General features: G+C 44.7%; 2 protein-coding genes across 5 annotated transcripts in view; one reads left to right on the top strand and one right to left on the bottom strand.

Moving 5' to 3' along the window:
* The window catches only part of pidd1 (p53-induced death domain protein 1), a 128,424-nt gene extending 116,773 nt beyond the window's left edge, over window positions 1–11,651 (bottom strand). For 3 of the 4 annotated variants that reach the window (XR_011596577.1, XM_070899398.1, XM_070899400.1), the window contains exon 1: window positions 11,481–11,651. The gene's annotated coding sequence lies outside the window, so the exon portion shown is untranslated. Of the gene's footprint in view, window positions 1–3,186; window positions 3,312–11,480 lie in introns of those variants that run through there. The other variant, XM_070899399.1, reaches the window with a different exon arrangement.
* Window positions 11,652–11,751: 100 nt separating this feature from the next.
* On the top strand, window positions 11,752–23,993 carry LOC139279996 (large ribosomal subunit protein P2-like). Its single transcript, XM_070899401.1, has 5 exons — window positions 11,752–11,860; window positions 16,782–16,905; window positions 16,991–17,039; window positions 22,597–22,683; window positions 23,877–23,993. The coding sequence occupies exons 2-5, from the start codon at window positions 16,783–16,785 to the stop codon at window positions 23,951–23,953; spliced, it is 336 nt and encodes a 111-aa protein (XP_070755502.1). The 5' UTR covers window positions 11,752–11,860; window position 16,782; the 3' UTR covers window positions 23,954–23,993.
* Window positions 23,994–25,536: the final 1,543 nt, after the last annotated feature.

Genomic DNA, 25,536 nt, shown 5'->3' with positions numbered 1-25,536 from the left:
AGGAGATGGAAACTCAGCTCACGAGGACATAGAGTCTGGTTCAACCCGAGACTGGCTGGGAAGGGGGGTGGAGTCGGTGGCGAGGAGGGTGAAAACAATACTTTAGTTGCAGAAAGTTATGACTTATCCAAGACTGGAGGACGGACAAGCTGTGTGACAGCATGAGGCAGTGGAGTAACTAGCCAGGCCTGGCAATGCTTGATGCTGAAGCTGAATATCTAAAAATGCAAGATGCTCCATTCCGCAGTACTGACATCTCTCACCTTGATGAATAAAACAAATCTAAACTATAAATTTGTATTTGTGTTCTACAGTTCATCAATATAACCAAGCACAGTTTGTAAATATTATGCTTTTTAAGCAGTCATGAGTTTAGCTTTCAAACGTACGTTGATGATATCCAGCTGTACCTCTCCATTTATCCTCGCCCCTCGACAGCCTCTATGCTGTCATATTGCTCAGTCACCATTAAATTCTGCATTGATCAGAACTTTCTCCAGTTCAACATCAGGAAGACCAAAGTGTCTTCATTCAGCACTCATTTTCCATAGTCTTCATTCCCCTCCCCACCCATTCTCAGGTGCAGCTAGACCATTCACAACATTGGCATCATGTTCAATCCTAAGCTGAGCTTTAAACCCTGCCTCCTATCTCTTACCATCTACAACCGCTCACCACTCAACATCATCAACTTTCACAGATAGCATCGTTAATATAGAAAAACATAACATTTGAAACCAAAGCACATAAGGAGCTATTAGGACAGGTCACCAAAAGCTTGGTCAAAGAGGCAGGTTATAAGGAACGTCTTGAAGGAGGAGAGGTTTAGGGAGGGAATTCCAGAGTTTAGGATCTAGGCACCTGATGGAGTGATGAAATTCGAGGATGCGCAAGAGGCCAGAATTTTGGAATGTAGAGATCTTGGAGGGTTGTAGGGCTGGGGGAGATTATAGACATAGACTATGGAGGGATGTGTAAACAAATCCTCCCTACCTCAAAAGGCAAAATATTGCAGATGCAGAAAATCTGAATATTAAACAGAAAATGCTGGAAATACTCAGCAGGTCAGGCAAAATCTGTGGCGCGAGAAACAGAGTTCATATTTCAGGTCTGTGACCTTTCGTCAGAACTGGAAAATGCTACAGGTGTAACAGATTTTAAGCAAGTACAGGTGTAGGGAAATGGTGCGGAAGGTGGAAGGGGGTTGGGGAGGAGGCAAGATCAAAAGGGAAGGTTTGTAATAGGGTGGCAGACAGGAGTAATTTAAATGACAAAAGGGATGATGGGGCAAGGCAAAAGGGGGTGGTAATAGAACGTAATGGAACACAAGATGGGTCTAAAGGAGGTGCAAATGCAACAGCAAAATCATTACCAGCACTAGCTGTTCGAAAAATTGGGAGCAGAGGTTATGATCTGATATTGTTGCAATCGATGTTGAATCCAGAAGGATGTAAAGCCCCTAATTAAAAGTTGAGCTGCTGTAAGGACTCCATTCCATTCTCCCAGGGGTGGGAGGAAATGTAATCAAAGTAGCTGTGAGAGTCAGTAGGCCTATCCCAGAAATGGAGATAGAGAAGACGAGGAATGGAGGTGAAAAGTTGGAGCTGGACCATGTGAAGGCAAGGGGAGGGTGGAAATTTGAAGCAAAGTTGATGAAATTTTCCAGTTTGGAGCGAGAGCAGAAAGCAGCTCGAATACAGTCATCAATGTACCGGAAAAAGAGGTGAGGGATGGGACCTGAATAGAACTGGAACAAAGAATGTTCCACATATTCCAGGAAAAAGCAGGTATAGCTGGGAGGCACAAGGGTTCCCGTGGCAACATCTTTTATTTGGAGGAAGGGAGAGGACTCAAAGGAGAAGTTGTTCATTGCAAGAACAAGTTCAGCCTGGCGGAGGAGTATGGTGGATGGGGACTGGTTGGACGTTCGTCCAAGGAAGAATCGGAGAAACCGCAGGTTGTCCTGGTGGGGAATGGAGGTGTCGAGGGGCTGGATGTCCATGATGAAAAGGAGACAGTTCTTAAACTCCAAAATGTATAAAACTGTCTGCATATACCCTGTCCTGCTCACCATTACTCCAGTCCTTGCTGATCTACATTGACTCCCTAGCTCCCCGTGCATTCAATTTAAAATAATACTCTTCTTTCTTTGCATCTACTCCAGCCTTATATCCTCTCCTAACTCCAAATTTTCTGTGCGTCCGTCTCTTTTCCGCACCATTGGTGGCATATCCTTCAGCCACTTCAGTTCTAATCTCTAGTACTCCACCTCTAAAAAAAACAACCATCAGGCATTAGCTCAGTGGAAGTACTGTCATCTGAATCAGGTGGTTATGAGAACAAGCCCTACAATCGCACTTGAGCACATAATCTAGTCTGATACTTCAGTGTATTACTGAGGGAGTGCTGCAGTATCAGGGGTGCTGGCTTTTCAAGGAATTGTTAAACCGGAGCCTCCGTCTGCCGCTTCAGGTGGATGGCACACTGAAAAAGTGGGGAAGTTCTACAAGTGTCCAGGACAATACTTAACTCTCAACCCGTATCACCAAAACACTAGTTGTTTGTTGTTTATGGCACTCTAATGTGCTCAGATTGGCTGCCACATTTGCCTATTTAACAACAGTGACTACATTTCAAAAGTAATTCATTTGCAATGTCCCAATGGCATGATAGGCACTATACAAGTGTAAATGAATCCTTTCCTTCCTTATCAAATCTCTTCGACCAAGCTTTGGGCCACCCCTCCTGATCTCTCCCAACCAATTTTCCTTGAGCCTTTTAGTGAATCGACCTGGGACTGTTCTCTGCCTTAAAGGCGCCATGTAAATGCAAGTTGATGTTGCACAAGCGGCACAATGTCAACTTCCTCTCATGTTCTGCGAAGCTACAAAGCTTATTTGACAATTTAGCACCTGGGACATCGTCCCTTTAAGTAAAGCATCAAACAACGTTATTAGTCACGAAGTCACGCGGTAGTACTTTACATTTCTACTGAAATAATCAAGTGCCTTACACGAGTGTTGCAAAATAAATATAAAAATAGCTGTAGTTTAACATCGCAAACTCCGGTTGGCCCATGAAAACAGACCGAGGCATTCGGCCTACACGGAAAGTTTATGGCAGAGAGGAATACAAGCTGAGATTGTTCCTGATCATATGCCAGCACTGCTCCGAAATGAAACTTACAAACGCAATCGGGGCGAAAGAGCCGGCGACTCGGCGAGAACTGGGCGACTTGCAAAAAGTTTTTCCAAAGTTGATGGAGCCGCCGATCACTTATGTTTAAGACAGTCTGCAGGTTAACGCGGGTGGTACACTGCTCTCTCGCCCAGTCATTGCAAAGCCCCGCGAGTCAATTTCTTCCCGCCTCAGGGCGCTATCACAATGGTCGAAACTGTGTTGCAACGTTCCAAAGTTAGAATGTTACGACTTTCCAATGTTCCAAAGTTGGAATGTTACAACTTTCCAATGTTCCAACATTAGAATGTTACGTCTTTGCAACGTTCCAAAGCGGGTGGAACACCTTCGCTACCAAAAGTCTCTCTCTCTAGTTACTGTGATGTTTTACTGGCTCTAGACACCATCCCGCCCACTTTCGCGCCTCGCCTGTAGTCGCACGCGCACACTGACAGCTGCGAACTGCCCCAGTTGTCCTGCACCTGAGCCCCGCCGCTGCGCTCTCCCAGAGTGGCAGATGTTAACACTTAAGACCAAGCTAAAGTTACCGCGCCACTGGCTTTGCAAATAATCTCCTGGTGGTCTGCAATTGGGGAAAACATATTAATTTAAGCGGCTCAACTAGAGATTTGGTTTTAAAAAAATTGTGCTTATGAATACATTAAACAAGGGAACGAGACAGGGTCATTCTGAAATTACTTTGTAGGCTGGCATGTGGATTTCACTGCATAATAACATTAACCTCTTGCCTTTCGACAGACAGAAAATGAAAGTTGACATGGCATTTTAGCACTTGGCGTATATATACCTTTACAAACTTACAAATAGCTGGAATTTACCGAATGACAACTGAAAATAGTAAAGGCTACCACTGCAGCTGTTCTCCTCCGTGGATCGAAGATATCATTTCATGTCCCCCTCCTCCATTATATTATAATGCAGCAGAGAAACACCTAGCGACAGCTCGTCTGGTGAGGCTGCGGAACACTGCCCTTAATTTTGGTAAATCTGATTTGAATCTAAGTTTAAGGAAGGAGGTGATGTTGATTATTTTAATTGGGCTTGTCATTATAAGGGGCAAAATGTGAAGGTGAGTTATCCCATAATATCACTGAGCAATAAAGCAAGAGAAAATGCTGTGTGTGAGATATTGCTCACTCTCTTTCGGTGAAGATGTTGACGATGGTTTGGAGTTCGGCCTCTGAATGTGCGCAGACGCAAGCGTTGTCCGCGTACTGTAGTTCGATGACAGAGGATGGGATGACCTCGGATCTAGCCTGGAGACGACAAAGGTTGAACATGTTCCCATTAATTCTATGGTTTAATTCCACTCCAGCGGGTAGCTTGTTGAGAGTGAGATGGAGCATTACAGCAAGGAAGATCGAGAAGAGCATTGGCGCGAAGACGCAGCCTTGTTTGACCCCGATCCGGATGTAGATTGGGTCTGTGGTGGATCCGTAGGTCAGGATCACGGCTTACATTTCATCGTGGAGCAGGCGGAGGATGGTGACAAACTTTTGGGAGCAGCCGAAACAGACAAGGACGCTCCATAGTCCTTCACGGTTGACAATGTCAAAGGCCTTTGTGAGGTCAAAGAAGGCCATGTACAGGGGTTGGTGCTGTTCCCTGCATTTCTCTTGTAGTTATTGTGCGGTGAAGATCATGTCCGTTGTACCCCTTAGTGTTCAGAATCTGCACTGGGAAGAGTTCTTCAGTCACAGGGAGAAGACAATTGAGGAGGATTCTTGCGATGACATTCCCAGTGGCCGACAGCAGGGAGATTCTTCTATAGTTGCCGCAGTTGGACTTGTCCCCTTAATTGAAACCTTCTGCAAGATCCTGTAAATCCCCTGGGAGGATAGACACACCAACATCAGTGTTCTCTCTCAGGCCAACATCCCCAGCATCGAAGAACTGACCACACTCGACCAGCTCTGTTGGACGGGCCATATTGTCCGCATGCCCGACACGAGACTCCCAAAACAAGCACTCTACTCAGAACTCCTACATGGCAAGCGAGCCCCAGGTGGGCAGAGAAAACGTTTCAAGGACACTTCAAAGCCTCCTTGATAAAGTGCAACATCCCCACCAGCACCTGGGAATCCCTGGGCGAAGACCGCCCGAAGTGGAGGAAGAGCATCGGGGAGGGCGCTGAGTTCCTTGAGTATCATCGCCGAGAGCATGCAGAAATCAAGCGCAGGCAGCGGAAGGAGCATGCGGCAAACCACACTCCCCACCTACCCTTTCCTTCAACCACTGTCTGTCCCACCTGTGACAGAGACTGTAATTCCCGTATTGGACTGTACAGCCACCTGAGAACTCACTTTTAGAATGGAAGCAAATCTTCCTCGATTTCGAGGGACTGCCTATGTCGATGATGATGACTCTCTTTCCAAACCTCCCCAAGTACTATGCAGATTTTACCTGCATTTAAAAAACACATTTTCCTGTAGGTTTCAAGCATAACATCATAAGCCAGGGCCTTTGTCTCCGAATGGTAAGACATAGTCTTAAGTATCTAATCTGCTTCTGGGGAAGGTGAGGGAGGTCACATGGTACACAACCTGGCAGAGGCCTGAGCAAACATTCATCTCTGCTTCAGTTGGGTGGCAGCTGACAGGTGAATTGGCGAAGACAACCCATGGATAGCACCGAGCTACCGTTCGGACACAGGTGACGATGCACGCCGATTTTGGCCACAGGAAATCCACAGGCATTTTGTTGTCAATCGGACTGTGATGAGGGACCCTGCCGCACAATACTGGAACTTTGGTTGGAGTAAGGGATCAGGCATGTCGGTTGGTGAGGTTTCCATTTGTTCCATAGAACCCCGGGATCTAGGATTGGCGTGGTGTCAGGAAGAGTGCACAGTCCTCACAAGCGAGACATTGGAGTCACACACAAGGAATCTCCACCATGGGGGTCGGGGAGGGAACTGCTGTCACAAAATGTTACTTTTACCAGTATGGCCTGTAATTTACCTGTTGTAAGTCAATGGGAATCAGGGGGGAAACTCTCCACAGGCTAACGTCAAACCAAGCAAAAAGGAAGGTAGTTGTTGGGAGGCCAATTATCTCAACCCCAGGACATCGCTGCAGGTGTTCCTCAGGGAAGTGTCCCAGATCCAACCATCTTCAGCTGCTTCATCAATGACCTTCCCACCATCATAAGATCAGAAGTGGGGATGTTCGCTGATGTTTGTACAGTGTTCAGTTCCATTCACAACTTCTCAGATAATGAAGCAGTCCATGCCAACATGCAGCAAGACCTGGACAACGTTCAGGCTTGGGCTAATAAGTGGCAAGTAACATTCGCACCACACAAGTGCCAGACAAAGACCATCTCCAACAAGAGAAAGTCTAAACATCTCCCCATGAAATTCAATGGCATTACTATCAACATCCTGGGGGTCACCATTGATAAAAACTTAACCAGCCACATAAATACGGTGGCCACAAGAGCAGATCAGAGGCTGGGTATTCTATAGCTAGTGACTCGCCCCCTGATTCCCCCAAGTTCCCCGTCAAGTCACACATCATCCTGCCTTAGAAACCTATCACTGTTCCTTCATTGCCACTTGGTCAAAATCCTGGAACTCACTCCCTAAAAGCACTGTGGGAGTACTTTCACCACAAGGACTGCAGTGGTTCAAGAAAGCAGCTCACCACAGCCTTTTCAAGGGCAATTAAGGATGGGCAACAAAGCTGGCCTTGTCAGCGACACCCACATCCCGGGAATGAATAAAAACGTATAATATTGCTATAACATTACATTTGCCTTATGAGGGCTTAACTCCCAAAGCCGGCAGACAAGAAATCTTGATAATTGCCACAAAAATTCTGAATGTTAATTAGGAAATCATTTAATACATTCCCTGGCAGTTAATGCCATGGTGACAGAATGGTTTCAGGAGGTGGGGGGTGATACCAAGCAGTTTACTTTTGCATGTTACTTTGACTTTGACACAATGAGAATTGTCAGCTATGATTTTTCACTATTGTGATAGCATGGATTTCATTCAATGAACCTTGCAAAGCCTCAGCACTGTTAGCTCCTTAATCAAAATGAAGGCATTTTGTGCAAGGTGGTAACTTTGATTGACAAATCAGTATGCTATTCCTCCACACACAAAGTTGAGGGAGTGGGTCGGAGGACTCTCTTTGTCTCTCACTCTCAGAGAAATACATGGACAGTTAGCTCAGGAATAGTTCACTTGAAAATAAGTTGAGAATAATGGCAGAGTTGCATCCTTGATGTTTTTACTGAATGAGGATAGGTAAGTAATCAATAAATATTACTGTGGAAACTGAATTCTGTTTATTCATGTATTTTGTATAACATAAAGCAGTTTATTGTTCATGCCTTGTCTCGCTGGAATGCTTTTCAGTCCACCTTCCTTAAAAAGAGGAAAGTTCATGTGTGAGATTTCAGTAACCAGTACAGGCAACAAGTGTTCAACATTATGACCCCCAGGTTACATTGTTGTTTAACTGGATATTGGGAAGTAAAAGTGCACTCCAGATCATCTGGATGTGATGTCCACTTATTAGAGTGACCGGCAATGCTGTACCCAAGAGAATATCAAGTATAAAATGTGCAAAATTGTAACAGAAATACATGGTGCTGTTTGGTTCTGGGTCCCTGACAGTATTGGCAAGCTACTCTTCCAAGCCACCCACAAGGAACAAATATTAGAATGCTCGCTACATGAGAACATCAAACCATTTTCATTGTAAGATACTGTTTTAATGTTTGTGTGTTTATTTGTATTCCTTCTCAGATTGTGCCTGTCACTGGCAAGGTTGGTATTTTGGTACGGTAGCATAGTGCTTTTGTTACTGGATGAGTAATTCAGAGGCCTGGACTAATGATTCAGAGACATCAGTTCAAATCCCACCATGGCAGCCGTGGAATTTAAATTCAGTTAATTAAATAAATCTGTTATAAAAAGCTAGTACAGGTTGCACCTCTCCAATCCTGGACTCTCTAATCCAGAAACATCCATGGTTCGGCATTAGTTGAGCCTGAGGGAGAGGGGGGTTTATTAAAAATAAGTTTTGTTTGGCTGGAGTTGCTGTCAATCAATGAGTGTGTTTGGCGATTGGTCGGAGCAGCTGTCAGTCAGTGAATGTGTTTGGCGATCGGCTGGAGCGACTGTCAGTCAGTGAGTGTGTTCAGGATTGACTGTGGGAGCCACCCACAGACTGCCAGCACACACAGACACACACGAGCCTGGCGCTGTTGACAGGTAACAGTAAGCGTGACCTCCCTTGGTTCGGAAAATTCTCTGTTCCGGTATCTGTCAGGTCCCGAGGGTGCCGGATCAGAGAGGTCCAACCTGTATCAGTAATGGTGATCATGTAACTACCGGATTGTCATAAAAACTGATCTGCTTCACTAATGTCCTTTAGGGAAGGAAATGCCATCCTTACCCGATCTGGCCTATAGGAGACTCCAGACCCACAGCAATGTGGTTGACTCTTAATTGCCCTCTGAAATGGCCTAGCAAGCCACTTAGTTATATTTAACCACTAAGAAAACAATAATAAGACAATCCGGCATCGATCTAGGCACCAGCTTCAGAAAAGTCAAAGGAACACCCAGGCCAGTCAACCCTGCAAAGTCCTCCTCACTAATATATGGGGACTTGTGCCAAAATTGGGAGAGCTGTTCCACAGACTAGTCAAGCAACTGCCTCGTATAGTCATACTCACAGTATCATACCTTTGAGCAAATGTTCCACACTCCTCTATCACCATCCCTGGGTATGATCTGTCCCACCGGCAGGACAGTCCCACCAGATGTGCGGCACAGTGGTATACAGTCGGGAGGGAGTGGTCCTGGGAGTACTCAACATTGACTCCGAACCCCATGAAGTCTCACAGCTTCAGGTCAAGCTGATAGCGCCTACTGCCCTCCCTCAGCTGATGAATCAGTCCTTCATGTTGAACACCACTTGGAAGAAGCACTGAGGATTCCAAGGGCACAGAAGGTCAACTGGGTGGAGGACTTGAATGTCCATCACCAAGAGTGGCTCGGTAGCATCACTACTGGCCAAGTCCTGATGTGTATAACTGCCAGATTGGGCCTGCGGCAGGTGATGAGAGAACCAACATGAGGGAAAAACCTACTTGACCTCATCCTTGCCAATCTACCTGTCGCAAATTCATCTGTCAATGACAGTATTGGTAGCAGAGACCACCACACAGTCTTTGTGGAAACAAAGTCCCAGCTTCACACTGAGGACACCCTCCATCATTTTGTGCTACATGGGATGAATTCAGAACAAATCTAGCAGCTCAAAACTGGGCATCATGAGGCGCTGTGGGCCATCAGCAGCAGCAAAATTGTATCCCGCCACAATCTGTAACCTCATGGCCCGGCATATCCCTCCCTCGACCATTACCATCAAGCCAGGGGGCCAAACATGGTTCAACCAGATGTAACTAAAAATGAAGTGCCAACCTGTGGAAGCTGCAACACAGGACTGCATGCATGCTAATCAGCGGAAGCAGCATGATATAGACAGAGCTAAGCGATCTCACAATCAACGCACCAATAACCTGCTCACCGAAGCTCAATTTGGGTTCTGCCAGGACCACTCGGTTCCAGATCTCATTTCAGCCTTGGTCCAAACATGGACAAAAGAGCTGAATTCCAGAGATGAGGTGAGAGTGACTGCCCTTGGCATCAAGTCAGCATTTGACCGAGTGTGGCATCAAGGAGTCCAAGTAAAATAGAAGTCAATGGGAATCAGGAGGAAAAAAACTCTCCACTGGCTGGAGTCATATCCAGTATAAAGGAAGATGTTTGTGCTTGTTGGAAGCCAATCATCTCAGCCCCAGGACATTGATACAGGTGTTCCTCAGAACAGTGTTCTAGGCCGAACCATCTTCAGCTGCTTCATGAATGACCTTCCCATCATCATAAAATCAGAAGTGGGGATGATCGCTGATGATTGCACAGCATTCCATTCCATTCACAACTCCTTAGATAGGAAGCAGTCTATGCCCCCATGCATCAAGACCTGGACAACATTCAGGCTTGGGCTCAGAAGTGGCAAGTAACATTCATGCCACACAAGTGCCAGGCAATTATTGGGCCTGAAATTCCGGTCGGACTCTTCCTTCGGACGAATGCCTCCGATCCAAAATGTTTCTACAAATGTACCTGGTGGTCCTAGGGGCACCTTCAATTCTGGTCGGAGGCCTAGATTCGATGTGTAGCATATGGGAACAGGACTTCCTCGTACGCACAAAAAAGCTGGAGTCACATGGGCCTGGACCATCAATCACTCTGCAGTATTCTCATTGATAGTTCCCATTACTATCAATGGGAATAACCCTCTAAAACACAGAAACACAACATAATAAATTGAAAAAAACCTCACATATTTAAAATTAATTGAAATGAAAGTTAATTAAATGTTTTAGAAAAAATATTTTTTTTCTGGATTTTTTTTCAATCTGTTTCAATCGGATTTAAAATAAACTTTGCTTAATGGAAATGGTTTTTACTCTAAAAATGTGTATTTAAGTTTAATGTTTATATGTTTTAAAACTCTTACGTTGGTATAAATAGGCTATGAACCTGCTTTTACCAGGCGTAAAAGTTTCAAGGTCGTTCGCTGGGCAAGAGATGCGTGCGAATGTCCTTCCTGCGGGGATGCGGAGGATCTGTCAAGTAAAATCTTGACAGATCGTAAAAGACGGTTTTCGGTGCACGCTCAAAACCGGCTTTTGCGAAGCCTTGCTGGGTCCGTACGTGTTCAGTATGGACCCGGCGAGGCCAGGAATTTACCCCCACATTCTTCAACAAGTGAGAGTCTAACCACTGCCCCATGACATTCAACGACATTACCATGGCTGAATCCCCCATCATCGTGCCGAACTAACAGACACCATTACTGAAATGCCAACCGACAGAGAAAACCCTAGCAGATTTCACTAGATTACAAAGTGTTAACTTTACTAACAGTCATCTTTTCAAAATAATAAACGTCTCTAAACTTCAGTAGGTGATCTGGAGAAACACTCTTAGTTTGTACTATATGTCCGTCATTAAGAGGTTTCAATCGAATATGGATCCTTCCGGGGGTTCTATTAGTCTTGGTTCACTAGCGCCTTGGCAAAGTCAGAAATTACAGGAAATAATCATCGCTATCAGCTACAGTCAAAGCTGATCTGCACTGAGACTGGAAGATCAAAAAGTATCCTTCATAATTAACCAAGCTGTAAATCATAAATAGATTTCAAATACATAGAAACCTAGCAGAATGTCAAAGTTTTTACAATGTGACTTACTGGAGGTGTTGACAGCTCCGGTGCACAGTAAGAAGTTCGCCAGCTGCTTTCTGGAAGTCGGGGCTTGCGAAGCCACCACCAAAAAAAAGAGGGCTGTTATAAGTGTCTGGAGTGTCCCCAGATCGGGGGGCACTCGATCTAATGTTGATTTGTACTCCCCAAAAAGAGTTGCGAAGCCACCAAATGTAGTTCAAAAACTTCCGGCCAATGAGGCGAAGGATTACTGAGCGGGCTGTCCGATTGGCTGGGAGCTGGCACCGTGGCCAATGGTGTGGCGGGCGGCTGGCGCATGCTCTTTAAGTGTGTGGGTCAGGACGAGGCTCTTTCTTTCGAGGCCCGAGCGTGTGTCGGAGAGTGAGTGCGGTCGCTTCACCCGCCAAGTAAGTGTGGCCCGGCTCCGGCTCCGGCTCCGGCTCCCCCTCCCCTCTCAATCCACCCCGCACCTTCTCATCAAACACTCACTGCGGGCCCCGCGCTCTCCGGCTGCTTTCCCAGACATATAGTCTGGAGGCTGGTGTTACGGCCTAACTTGAGGCCCAGGCTTTGAGGGAGGAGAAGGCCCAGGCACACGGTGGCTGGTGTTCGGGGGACCGGCGGGGTTGCAGGCCCCATGGTGTGCGGGGTTTTTTCCTGTCTCTGATTGCTGGTTAGTGAGCAGGGGGTGAAGGCGCCTCCTCCCCCGCGCGGCTTACACGTGTCCTCCAGCGGCCTCGATTGTCGCGCAGCCGCTGGGCCCGGCCTCTGGCCCTCTCCCCGCGCGAATCCCTCGGCCTGCGCAATCCATCGCGTCACTGCTCCGAGCTGTATTTCTCACTATTACCTCGACTTCCACCCTATAAATTACCTTCAGTTGTTTGCTTTTACTTTTTAATTTGGAGTTTTGAAGTCGAGGTAATTTTTTAAAACTGTAATCAATGGTGAAGTTACGATGTAGCGTGGCGTGATAAACCCCCTCCCAATTTCATGAAGTTTTATATGCATACATGATTGTAGAGGTGATTTCCTGGTGGTAGACCTGATTCCGAAAGGATCTTTAGGGGTGGAGAAAAAGACTTGGAGTTATATAATGCTTATCACGACCATTGGACGTCTCAAAGTGCTCTAGAGCCAATTAAGTACTTTTGGAGCATAGTCAATGTTGTAAGTCAGATCTTTTCCAATAAAATACATCTTAAAACACAGTTGGGAAGTACATTGGGAGATCGTTTTATAAATCCATGTACATGATATGTTAGGATTAGGAGAGCTAGCGATTTTGCTACTTGTTCCTCTTTGCACCCCAACTTTTAACAGATCTTCCTTTACCTTCCACCCACTCACTGGGTGGTTTCTCTTTTATCCCTGTAATGCCTTTTGGTGGGTCTTCTATGTTGGGGCATTATTCATGGTGATTTAATAAATGAAGTGCAGGGCTGGTCAGTAAAGGAAGCTGATGTCACAAGTCCTGCTAAGATCAGTCGTTTTTCTACTGTGGTTTTACTATGCTTGTTGCTGTATATTGTATAGAGAGCTTACAGGGTCAGAACATACAAAATTATACCCACCCACTTGTCTTCCACAAATTTCTAGTTTTCATCTGTGCTGTTCTGGCAGCAGCTCAGCAGAGAATGCTGTGAATTGGTGCTGCACACCAGCCTTTTAAACAGCCTCATTAAGCACATTTTTAGCAGAGGCTCTGGAACACTGGTGGCTATCCTTTGGAGGGGAGAGAGAAAAGTATGCCTGCTAAAAGTAGAAATATATCATTGCTAAACAAATCCAAAAGCTGTTCTGTTAATGTTTCAAAATTTACCAAAGTTTACATTACTGTGCTAGCCCATAATCACTATTAGTGGATCTGGCAGTGTGTGGACCCACTTTAATGCCCCCTTTGGCCCAACAGTTCATTCACATCCTATTTGATACACTTGTCTGCCCCTTTCCATAAGACCTACATGTTTGCCTGTCAAACCTTGCATACAAATGATGGACCCTTGAGCAGAGATGGAGGACAGCTGATGCTCATGGAACTGTGCCCCAATGTCTTCAGGAGATGGGAGATTATTGCCCTGAGAGTGAATTTGTAATTGGATAAGCTTTTGTTTGCTACATTACAACAGTAACTACACTCCAAAAGTACTTCATTGGCAGTAAAGTGCCTTGAGATGTCTGTTGGTCATGAAAGGTGTTATATAAATCCAAGTCTTTACTATTTTTAAAAAGGACCCTAAACTGTAGATTATGCAGTAAGATCAGGAGTTCCAGCTTTGAACAACTTGGGTCATTTTACTACAGTAAATAAATCAAGGTGTTATCAACAGATGCATTAACAATATTTGACACCATTCACATTGATATCTTGGGGCAGATGACCAAAAGCTTGGTCAGAGGTAGGTTTTAAGATGCATCTTAAAGGAGGATAGTGAGGCGGAGAGGTTTAGAGAGGAATTTCCAGAGCTTGGGCTTTGGCAGTCGAAGGCATGTGGAGTGATTGAAATTGGGCCTGCTGAAGAGGCCAGATTTAGAGGAGAACAGATATCGTGGAGAGTTGTGGGGTTGGAGGAGATTAGAGATGGAGGGGGGAGGGGGGGGGTTGAAAATGTAAAGAATTTTTAAAGAGTTGTTTAACTGGGAACAAATGTAGATTAGCAAGCATAGGAATGACGGGTGAGTGGAAGTTGGTGCGAGTTAGGACATAGGTAGCAGAATTTTGGATAACATCAAGTTTATGGAGGGTAGGACGTGGGAGCCTGGCCAGGAGTGCATTGGCATAGTCAAGTCTGGAGGTAATAACGGCATGGATGAGGGTTTTAGCAGCAGGTGAGCTGAGGTGAGGGCGGAATTGGGGGATGTTATGGAGGTGGAAATGGTGGTTTTGGTGATGTTGTGGATATGTGGTCGGAAGGCATGATGGGAGCGAAACTGGGGGGGTGGGGGTGGTGGTCTGGGACCTTGGAGGAAGTTTGGTCTGGTGGGTTAGGGGAAGGAAGGGTAGTGGCAGATGCTTGGATGGTCTCAATCTTAGTGACAAAGATGCCCATGAGCTCACACTTGGAGAGTGGAGAAGACAGCGGAGAAGGGTCAAAGGCGGCGATTTGCAGTAGAGTAAAGAAGCTGAGGGTTACCTTTGCACTCCAGGATGATCCTGGAATAGTGAGCAGTTTTTGCAGATGAGAGCAGGGCCTGATAGTGCTTTGTGGTCCAGCCAGATCTGGAGGTGAATGGATATGATGGACAGCTGGTCAGCCATTCAAGTCTGTGTCTCTTGGGCTTAAGGGAGTGGAATGAGGACTGTACCAGGAGGAACGGCTATGGTGAGGGAGTGGAATGGGGACTAGGGCATTGAGCCACCGGAGGCAACAGGACCAAGACCCCGGACCCGGTGCACAGTCAGCCCTGAGATCCCTGGCTCGATCTAGGATGAACGTCGGCCGGATCGGTGAGCCGCTGTCTTCCTGCCGCTGAATGTTTACCGTTCCAGCTTAAAGCAGCGCTCCAGGCTAAGTGCAGGTTAAGTTACATCCCAGCTGCTCGGTGCTGTGGGTGTCGTTCCCCCTGCAGAAAGGAACATGTTTCCTACTATCCTTGTCAGTCCAGCACCCACGGCTGACGGGGACGCTTGGTCACGTACAAACTGTTTAGAATGACCCAGTGGAGCTGTGTGTGCCGAGCCCAGGAGTAGCTTGGTATTGCTCGCATGGTTACCACTATGTTGAGTGGAGGGGGTGCGGGCGGCAAAGTGGTTGTACCTTTGGGGGGGGGGGGGTGCCTCGCAATGTTCCCTCTAAATTTTCTAGGTGCCCGCATGCACGATTTTTACATCAAAAAGGTGGGTTCTCTGGAGTGCTGCGCAGCTTAGAGGGAACGCTGGGGCCTTGTGAGCTCCGCCACAGAGAAGGACAAGAGCGGCAATGTTCTGGGAATACTTCCAAGCCATTGTGACATGGACATGTATAGGGCGTCCTTCCCTGTTGCTTGGTCAGTAGCCTGGAACGCCCTCCCTAACAATGCTGTGGGAACACCTTCACCACATGGACTGCAGCGGTTCAAGAAGGCAGCTCACCCACCTTCTCAATGGTGACTAGAGGTGGGCAATAAATGCCAGCCATGCCAGCATCACCAAAATACTTTTTCCAATTCATTCCAATTGCAAGGCTGGCAATTATTGCCCCTCCCTGGTTGCCCTGTGCCTTATACAAACTAGTATAGCACTAGTCAGGCCTCAAGTGGGATATTCTTTATAGTTTTGAGTCCCCTGCCTTAGGAAGGATATACTGGAAAAAGTTCAGTGACCCATGGCCAGGATGATATCTGGAATGAAGGACCTGAGCTTTGAGAGACTGATATCAGGCTTATTCCTCATAGGTCACAAGGCTAGAGGGTGATCAGTGATGGTGATTGCTACAACTACAGAGCGTTGGTGAGAACACCTGGAGTACTGCGTACAGTTTTGGTCTCCTTATTTAAGGGAGATATATACTTGCATTGGAGGCAGTTCAGAGAAGGTTCACTAGATTGAATCTTGAGATGAAAGGATTGTCTTATGAGGAAAGGTTGGGCATATACTCATTGAAGTTTAGAAGATTGAGAAATGTATAAGATTCTGAGGGGGCTTGACATGGTAGATGCAGAGAAGATGTTTCGCCTCATGGGGGAAATCTAGAACTAGCGGGCACAGTTTCAAAATGAGGGTCGCATATTTAAAACAGATGAGGAATTTCTTCTCCCAGAGGGTCGTGAATCTTTAGAATTCTCTACTTGAGAGTTGTGGAGGCTGGGTCATTAAATATATTTAAGGTGGAGATAGACAGATTCTTGGAAGATGGGGAAGTAAAGGGTTATGTGGAGTTGAGGCCAAGATCAGGTCAGCTGTGATCTTATTGACTGGCGGAGCAGGCTTGAGGGGCCAAATGGCCTACTCCTGCTCCTATTTCTTATGTGGAGATGAGGGTGTGATTGAGCAGATCAGTAGTTCCAGAAATGTCATGGTGAATGGAGAGCTGTAGACAGTTGGAGCAAGTTTTTTTTCCAGGGGCAGACACAGAAGGAAGTAGGGTTGGAAGGGGGATGTGGGTGGAGAGCAATACAAGGAAGTGGTCAGAGATAGTCTTAATCTGTGATTGACAGTAGTGAGGCTACATGAGATGGCATGGTCAAGGTGGGTGGCTGTGACTGGGTTGGGGAGTTTACATGGATGGAGGATAGGAGGACATTGAACTCGGCTGTGAGCAAAAGAATAAGTAGAGTAGGAATCATAATAGACCAGAGTATGTGCATGTAATATTGTGTGACTAAAGTTCAGTTTTCTTCTTCCCCTCTTAGAATGCGTTACGTTGCAGCTTACCTCCTCGCTGTATTGGGTGGCAATGAAGCCCCATCTTCAAAAGACATCAAGAAGATTCTTGACAGTGTTGGTATTGAAGCCGATGATGAGCGACTGAATAAGGTATTGTTTTTGTACATACTTGAGCACTAAAATTGACTGAATTCATACTGTCTGCCGAGATAATGTTTTTAAAAATGTATTTCAGGTTATCAGTGAGCTGAAAGGCAAGAATGTGGATGATGTCATCACTGCTGGTAAGGGGTCTTTTTAAAATGTGGTTCCAAAATAGCTTCAAAATTGATTCGTTAGCATTGTGTGGGGGTGATGTACCTGCAAGCATGATTACAAAGATGGAAAAAGGGGCCAAACCATGAAATGCAATCCCTTTGCCACCAGTAAAAATTATGAATGTTATCATAAAATGATTGTCACCAGTGGCTCTATTTACTGCTGCCTTTGTTGTGAATGAGGTTAGAGTAACAATTTGCATTTATAGGAAATTTTACATGCAGAAAAACATCTCTGCACTTTAGAAGATGGACACTTCACCACCCCATATAATCTGCAGCATTCCTCTTCCAAAGCATGACTACCAGGGCCACTGCCAACAATTCTCAATCAAGCTGCTTAAATCAAGGGCATCCTTGACATAGCTGGTGCCAGAACGGTCGAGGTCCAACCTAGAATTTGGGGGGAGGGTGGGGGGCAAGAAAAATGCAGGGTGTAGTTGAGGGGCTGAAGATATGATTGAAGAGGTATGTTGCAGGTAAGGAAGGAGATTGCAAGGTGAAGTGGTTTTGGAAGAAGTCACCTAGTTTGAGCTGTGGTGGAGGATGAGAGGTTGAGTTGCTGGCGTGCTTAGTGATATGGACGATGAATAGTGGGAGCAGGGACAGAACGATCCCTAGTTTAAACACTCTTGGTTATCGCAGCAAGCTTAAGAGCTGGGTCTTACTCTGGTAACAATTGAGTGGTCACAATTACACTGGTTGTCCGGAGTGATTTTGCTGAAATGGACTTGAAAACTGGATCAGAGGGGCTTGGATTTGGAGAGATAACCATCAATGTTCCCTCTAAATAAAAAAACAAAATCTGCACAGCTGTGCATGTGCGTTCCAGTATCTCTTCCAGTAGCCACTGGTGAGCAGTCTGCCTGGGACATCGCAAATGATGTGTGGCCGTGCACCAGGGGGGGGGTGTTTAAGGATCTTGAATAGGCTATTTGCAAGGATAGAAACTTTTAAAATGCATTTTATAAAGCACCACAATATATTTGTTCGCAATAGTGATGCTCATGGGATTTAACGGGGCAGTGTCAACTTGGATGCAAAATTGGCTACAGGACAAAAAGCTGTTTTTCTGACTGAAGGGGACCATAGTGATATGGGTGTTAACCTTCTCTTCTAATGAGAAGAGGAGATTTGATAGGTATTCAAAATCATGAAAGATGCTGGGCCAAAAAATTGCAGGCGGATACCTCCGACCAATTTTTTTTTTTTACTGTAAGTACTTGGTGGTACCGAAGGAACCAAGACTTGTGCTCCGAGGCCTAGCTGTGCAGTGCTGAGGCCCATGTATTCCAGGAGTGCAGTCTCATTCTGGGATCATGAATCTGGATCACCCATCACAATGTAGTATTCTCGTTCATGGTAATGGTAGCTCCTAGCTCCCAATACCATCAAATGAGAATACCCCTAAAATAAAGCACAGCGCTTTTTAAAAACACTTCACTTTTTAAAAAAAAATTAATAGAAATTGCATTGTTAAATGTTGGAGAAAAATATTTTTTGCAAACATGTTTTATGTATTAAAAATAAACTTGCCTTCGTAGACAGGGTTTTTAATATAAAAATAAGTATTCTTTTCTATTAAAACTCTTGCGCTGCTTTTACTGGGCATAAGAATTTGAAGGACATTTGTTGGGAAAATAGCTGAACTCTACGCCCTTGAAGGCCCTTTTCCTAGGGATATGATGTGGTGGATCTGTCAAGACGTTTTGACAGATCGCAAGTGCCAGGTTCAGCCGCGTGTGCTTCGTGCGTCTAAAGCTGGCACTTGCGGGGCCTCTGGGTGTGTGCGCACATCACTCGTACCTTAGAGACTGATTTTTGGCCCTTTGATAGAGTAAATCAGGAGAAACTTTCCAGTGGAAGATAGGTTGGTAACACAGATTTAAGGTAATTGGCAAAAGAACCAAAGTGGAGATGAGAATTCTTAATTACGCAATGAATTATGATCTGGAATGTACTGCTTGAAAGGATAATGGCAGTAGATTAAGTAATAATTTTTGATGGAAAATTGGTTAAATACTTGGGAAGGGCAAATTTGACCAGCGGGGGAATGACATGATGGGCTGAATGGCCTCCTGCACTGTGTTTCTACGTTGATTCTTTCTGAAGAAAGGGAGAAGTTGACAATCCGCTTGAGGCTGGGGTTGCTCATGGAGGAAATGAGTCTTAAAGCCAGGTGGGGTTTACTTAATAGTCTTGATATTTTTGCAAACCTAAATTTATGGTGCAAAAATGTCCTGAATTGAGATAGTTGGGGCACCATTCTTTGGGAAGGAGGAGGAGAGAGGGATAACTTCATGCATCTCTCCTCTGTAACTAGGTGGCTGGCAATGATTGGAATGGTTACTCTTGTGTTACCCTCTAATGTCCTGTTTCCACACTAAGGAAATGGAGAACAGGGGCCAGTCTCAAAAGTAGTGACTGAAATTGGAAACTCGGTTGGTGTTGGGAATAAAATATGTTCCTTCCCCATTGATTTTGTGCTGGGTCCAATGGGCTGTCTGCAAGCAATGTTTTAATGGGAGTTTGGTGGGGTTTTGGACCCTTCCAAATAATCTTTGGGTAAGAGTTGGTTAGAATTAGATATTTAGTGCGGGTGTTTATATGAAATATCAGCATTGGCTTAGTGATGTACTCTTGCCTCTGAGGCAGGTCATGGGCTCAAGTCCCAGTCTTGAGCACATAATCTGAGCTGAAACTTCAATGCAGTACTAACGGAGTGCTGTACTGTCGGAGGTACTATCTTTCAAATGAGATGTTGGATCAAGGTCCCTATCTGCCCTCGAGGTCAAAGATCCCATGGCAATATTCAACAAAGCAAGGGGAGTTCTAGTATCCTCACCCAACATCACAAACAGATTATCTGGTCAATATCTTATTGCAGTTTATAGGACCTTGCTGTGTTCCCTACATCACAGCCATTACAGCACTTCGAAGTTACACAGTGATAGTTTTTGATTTGAGGTTCCATGCTGATTGGTACATCTATTGCCCTTGCTAACTGCCATTTAGGGGTGTGCAGCTCCACACTGTTGACATCTATTTGCTAAGAAAGCACTTGCATTTATATATTTTGCCTTTCACGTCCTTGGGACATCCCAAAGCACTTTAACAGCCAATGAAGTACTTTTGAAGTGTAGTCGCTGTTGTATTGCAGGGAAACCTGGTAGCCAATTTGTGCAGAGCAAGGTCCCACAAACAGCAATGAGATAATGACCTGACTATCTGTTTTGAGTGGTGTTAGATGTGATAAATGCTGGCCAGGACACTGGAAGAACTCTTCAAATAGTGCCATGAGAACGTTTAAGGTCACATGAGGGAGCAGATGGGACCTTTGTTAAATGTCTCATCCGAAAGACACTACTGCACTGACATGCCAGCCTAGATTGTGTTCAAATCCTGGCAGGGGGACTTGAATGCTTCTGACTCTGGCAAGAGAGCTATCACTGTGCCACAGCTTAAAAAATATTCAATTTTTGCAAAATTATTCAGGCGAGCATCCTTCTGAATTTGCAATGTGTTAACTGGTAGTGTAGCAAGAGTATTAATGTGCTTCATTGTATAAAAATATTAAATGAGATGGGACAGTTGGGAGGAGATGCTATTGAGTTAGAGGATAAATGGAAATTTACCAGGGGAAAAAAAAAAACAGTACCAGAATTTATCAATCAGCAAAAATGAGAAGTACTTGTTGTTTGAGTTAATATCAAATAAAACACAAGAGGCATATTCCTTACAAAAAGTTAGGTTATTTGGAAAGTGGGAAATCCAGAATTGGTTAAAAGGGATGAGATGTTATAAAAGGAAAGTAGCGAAAGAGGGAAAGTGTCAGGCAGGATCTGACAATTGAAGAGCGGGGCCCTAGAATTTGTGTATCATGGTTATATTAAAGATGGATGTATGAGAGATTGGAGAGAAGCCATTGTAATACCAATTTTTCTAAAAAGGAGAAAGAGCCAACTTGGATAATTACATACCAGTTAGCTTAAAGTCTGTGGTTGGGAACATTTTGGAAATATCTAGATGAGGAAATATTAGAAGCAGCCAACACAGATTTGAAAGGATGATCGTGCTTGATACTTTTTTTATAAAACACAAACAATTTTATAGAGGTGAAATGCAATAGGTGTGCTACACTAACTTTCAAAGTCTTTTTGACATGGTCCCACACAGATGATTGGAGAAGTGGTATGGAATTGGGGGAAGAATAGCAAACTGGATTAAAGTGTCAGTTGTGGCTCTGTTGGTAGCACCCTACCGTTTAATCTGAAGGCTGTGATCCCACTCTGGGGACTTGAGCACACAAATCTAGGCTGACACTCCAGTGCACTACTGAGGGAGTGTGGTACTGTTGGAAGTGCTGTCTTTCGGGTGAGATGTTAAACAAGAAGCCTGTCTGCCTTCTGTGGGTGTAAAGGTTTCTGTGGCTCTATCCCCAGTGTCCTGGCAAATATTTATCCCTCAGTCAACATCACTAAAAACAGGTTATTTGGTCATTATCACATTGCTGTTTGTGGAAGCTTGTGCACAAATTGGTTGCTGCGTTTCCTACATTACAAGTGACTACATGTCTGGTGATTATAAATGCAAATCTTTTTCTAAATACTGTTAGAAGGGGAGGGGGTGGTTTACAGGCAGTTTCTCTGGTTGGAAGTGGATAAATGGTGTTGAGCAGCTTTCTGTTCTAGGACCACTTATGTCAGTGATTTGGATGTGAATGATGGGGCTCAGGAGAGTGGTGCCCAAATTTGCTAAAATAGGGGACATAGAAAATAATTCTGAGGACCAAATGAAGCTGCACATAAATCTCTTGTTTGCTGATTTCCTTGAGCTGCAGAATTTAATTTGTCGGTGCCTGATCTGGATTCAGTGTTTGACCGAGCCCTCATTGACATTCATGCTGCTGGAACAGAAGCTGCAAATGATCCCAGCATCAAACTGTTTTCCGGGGTTGCAGTCTAATCCTTAGCCCTGGCTGAATTTCTTCAGTTCCATAAACCTCGTGGTTTCTTGCTGATAGTTCCCTGAATATACGCTCGTCTGTGTAAATTGGCTTTCAATATGAAATGGCACTGAGCTGAACCCGGGGCCTTGTTGGTGTAAAACGAGCAGTTTATTATCATGCCACCAAAGAGGTTTGTTGGCTCCTCTTCGACTGACTGTCGGGCAGATAGTGACTGGCTGCTTGCTGCTGTGAGGTGTGAAAGCATCCTGGGGCAGGTCATTAAAACAGAAAATGCTGGGCACCCTCAGCAGGTCCAGCAGCAGCTACAGAAAGAGGATCAATGGTCTTTCCTTTCTGATTTCCCACTGCCTCCCTTGTTTTGGTTCAAGCACCTGGTTTTCTGTCTCTCTGTGGAGGATTGTGGAAACAGGCTTGCACCCCACATTATCTTTGTGCACTTAAACTTGAAATGTACAAAGCAGCTGAGTAAAAGTGGTGATTGACTCTGGAGGGGGGGGGGGGGGTTTAAACACTTAAAAGTATTGACATTGTGTTAACGAATTGTCTCGCCTTTAGGCAATGCCAAGCTTGCAAATGTCCCATCTGGAGGCGTTGTAGCTGCTGGTGCTGCAGGAGGTGCTGCTCCAGCTGCTGCTGCTGTTGGTAAGTGATCAATTTCTGGTATATGATCGTGTTATTTGTGTTCTGATTTTAGCCTGTCTGTACTGAAGAGGAGTGGTGAAAATGTAAAGTGGTCTGAAATGCACTAGTTAACTGATGGCTACAAGTCTGACCAGAAGCAGTTTACATCTTGTGCTGGGGGAAATGTTATGAAGGACATGCCAAGCTTTGCCTTGTTTTCATTTGCTTCTTAAATGAAGAATGGATTGCAGTGGAGCACTTGAAGTTAATAATTTAATGTTGCAGTGCTAAATCCTGGTATATTTTACATGGCTGGTGTAGGCTTGCAAGTCTGCAGCCACATCCCACATGGCCCACTGATTATCCCAAAATACCAGCATGTATGTTTTGGGGCTGTAACTGCCAGGAGCATACAACATTATACAGCCACTTTCACGCTGAGTATAGTGAAGCAAAAACGTGTCACGTGCCCAGTATTGTTGGTATGAAATTGATGCTGTTTAAAAAATGGCCACTTTGGTGAGGTGTTGGAGGATGGCTGGCATCAGTGATAACGGAGATCACTGTGGCATGTCAGATGATTCCATACAAACTCTGCTAACTCAAATTTGGTAACTTCCTGATGGTTCTGTTCCAAATTGCTCAATCCTCTTAGACCCAAGCATTTATTTATCTTTGTTTATTTTGGGTATTTACTCAGATGGGAACAATAGTATTGTAGTTATGTTACTGGGCTAGTAATCCAGAAGCCTGGATTAATGATCTGGAGACATGAGTACAAATCCCACCACGGCAGCTGGGGAATTTAAAATCAATTAATGGAAGGAAAAGCTAGTCTCTGTAATGGTGACCATGAGACTATTGGATTGTTTTAAAAAAAAAAAAAAAAACCATCTGCTTCACTGCTGTTCTTTAGGGGAAACCATCTGTTGTCACTTGGTCTGGGCCTATAATGTGACTCCAGACCCACAGCAATGTAGTTGAGGCTTAACTGCCCTCTGAAATGGCCTAGCAAGCCACTTAGTTTTTACCAAACTACTTCAAAGAATGGAGTTTCAAGAAGGTGGCTCACCACCACCAGCTCATGGGCAATAAATGTTGGCCTTGCAGCAACACCCGCATCCCATGAATGAATAAAATAACTGTCATATGATTGTATGGAATTGAAGGTCTTGGTTTTTTAAAATGTCTAAATTCTTTTTTTTTTAAATCAGCTGAAGAAAAGAAAGAGGAGAAGAAAGAAGAGTCTGAAGAATCTGATGATGACATGGGCTTTGGTCTCTTTGACTAAATACAAAACTGTCTTTAAAATAAACTGTGCTGTGTTCTAATGGAATGTTTCTTGATATATGTTTGTACATTGGTATATGGGAATACAATAGTGCCAGATATTTGATAATGGCAGTTAACTTTATATTTAAAACTGCCACATAACTCCCATAGCAGCTCATTGGGGCAGATGCACCTTGTGGTACAGTGCCATGGAACTGGGTGGTCCCAGATTGGTTCTGTGTTGGGTGGCTTCAGCCAGGGTATAAGTTGGGCCTTGACAATTGACCTCTTGACTGAAGGAAAATTGGTGTTTCTGATCAACTCAGTCTTCTGGAAAGTGTAGGGAGCCAAATTGTCTGGGCACTTGGATTCATGTTGTCTTCAGTGTGTAAATATAGATGAGTATTGCTGGATTTTTTTGACACTTGACTGCAGCCTTGTGGAATGTTAGCCCATTCCTTTGCTCTGGTTTTCCATATCCCTGTTGCACTCTTTCTAACCCACTTGTATTTTGTGTAAGCTGAATGTGACTCATGTCTGTAATGTTTTGGGAGTTTTAGATTATGTAAACTCACTGGTATGTGAATCTTGTGATGCAGCATTGAAACATTGGTGTTTTTCTTGAAACTCAGTGAATATCATTGGCCCAAAGTTATAGGTCACACAGCTAAGAAGCTGGAGGATGTATGAGGTGAAAGTCTCTCGTCGTGGCTCTTTGGCCAGTTTAATGACATCAAACTTTATTGATTCTAACTATATAGGAACAGAAGGAATAACTGAATATTGTGGTTGCAACAGGCTAATGTCAAATGTGAGATCTTGTTGCATGTGAAGCTGCTTTGAGCATTAGTTTGGTTATTCAATGCGTGACAAGGCAAACTGTCTTAATGCCATTCACTGGGTCTAGAGCTGGCGATCTGTTCAGAGCTTGGCCTCTTAGCAGTTTATCCATAAGACTATGTAGAGGATGCACAATTATATAAATACAAGTACTGAACATAACTTCAGTCACTCCCCCAGCTGTGCTTGTCAAACAGGTACTTCCCCCAGGCCTTTATCAGGGGCTCCCAGTCTCCAAGTTGGTAATGCGGTAAAATATAATTCTGTTTCCATTATTATTCACCTAATGATTCTTTAAGGAGAGCTGCTATGTATGTACTGGTCACATGATGGCGCCAAATTCTAGACAAGATTCTGATTAAACCAATGTTTTTATGACGATTGAAGTTTACAAATTTATCATTCATGTGACTGGTTTGTAATTGGGTAAAGTATTTCAGGTTAATATATTTTCTGCCTCCACTCCTGTACATTAAGGTGTGGTTCAACCTCCAGTAGCTCCCTTAAAGGAGTGGTTAATTCCATGCCATTTTTGACTCTTGATGCGCATTTGATCCAGTGGCACATGCACAGTGCGATATACAAGGAAGCCAGAATAGGGCTGAACCATGTTGCTGAGGGGGGGGGTCAGGGTAAAGAACATTGGTGGTGGGGGGGGGGGGGGGGCATGATCCAGGTTTAAGGGGAGGGGATGAAACTGATCGTCATCCAGATGTTAAGACTGATGTTCTTCCAACCACACCTTTTATACCTGCGCAACGA

This window comes from Pristiophorus japonicus, chromosome 14, assembly GCF_044704955.1.
Source record: "Pristiophorus japonicus isolate sPriJap1 chromosome 14, sPriJap1.hap1, whole genome shotgun sequence".
Classification (NCBI taxonomy): Eukaryota; Metazoa; Chordata; class Chondrichthyes; family Pristiophoridae; genus Pristiophorus; species Pristiophorus japonicus.
The sequence above is the reverse complement of the archived record's forward strand: the minus strand, read 5'-3'. Positions and strand labels throughout refer to the sequence as shown.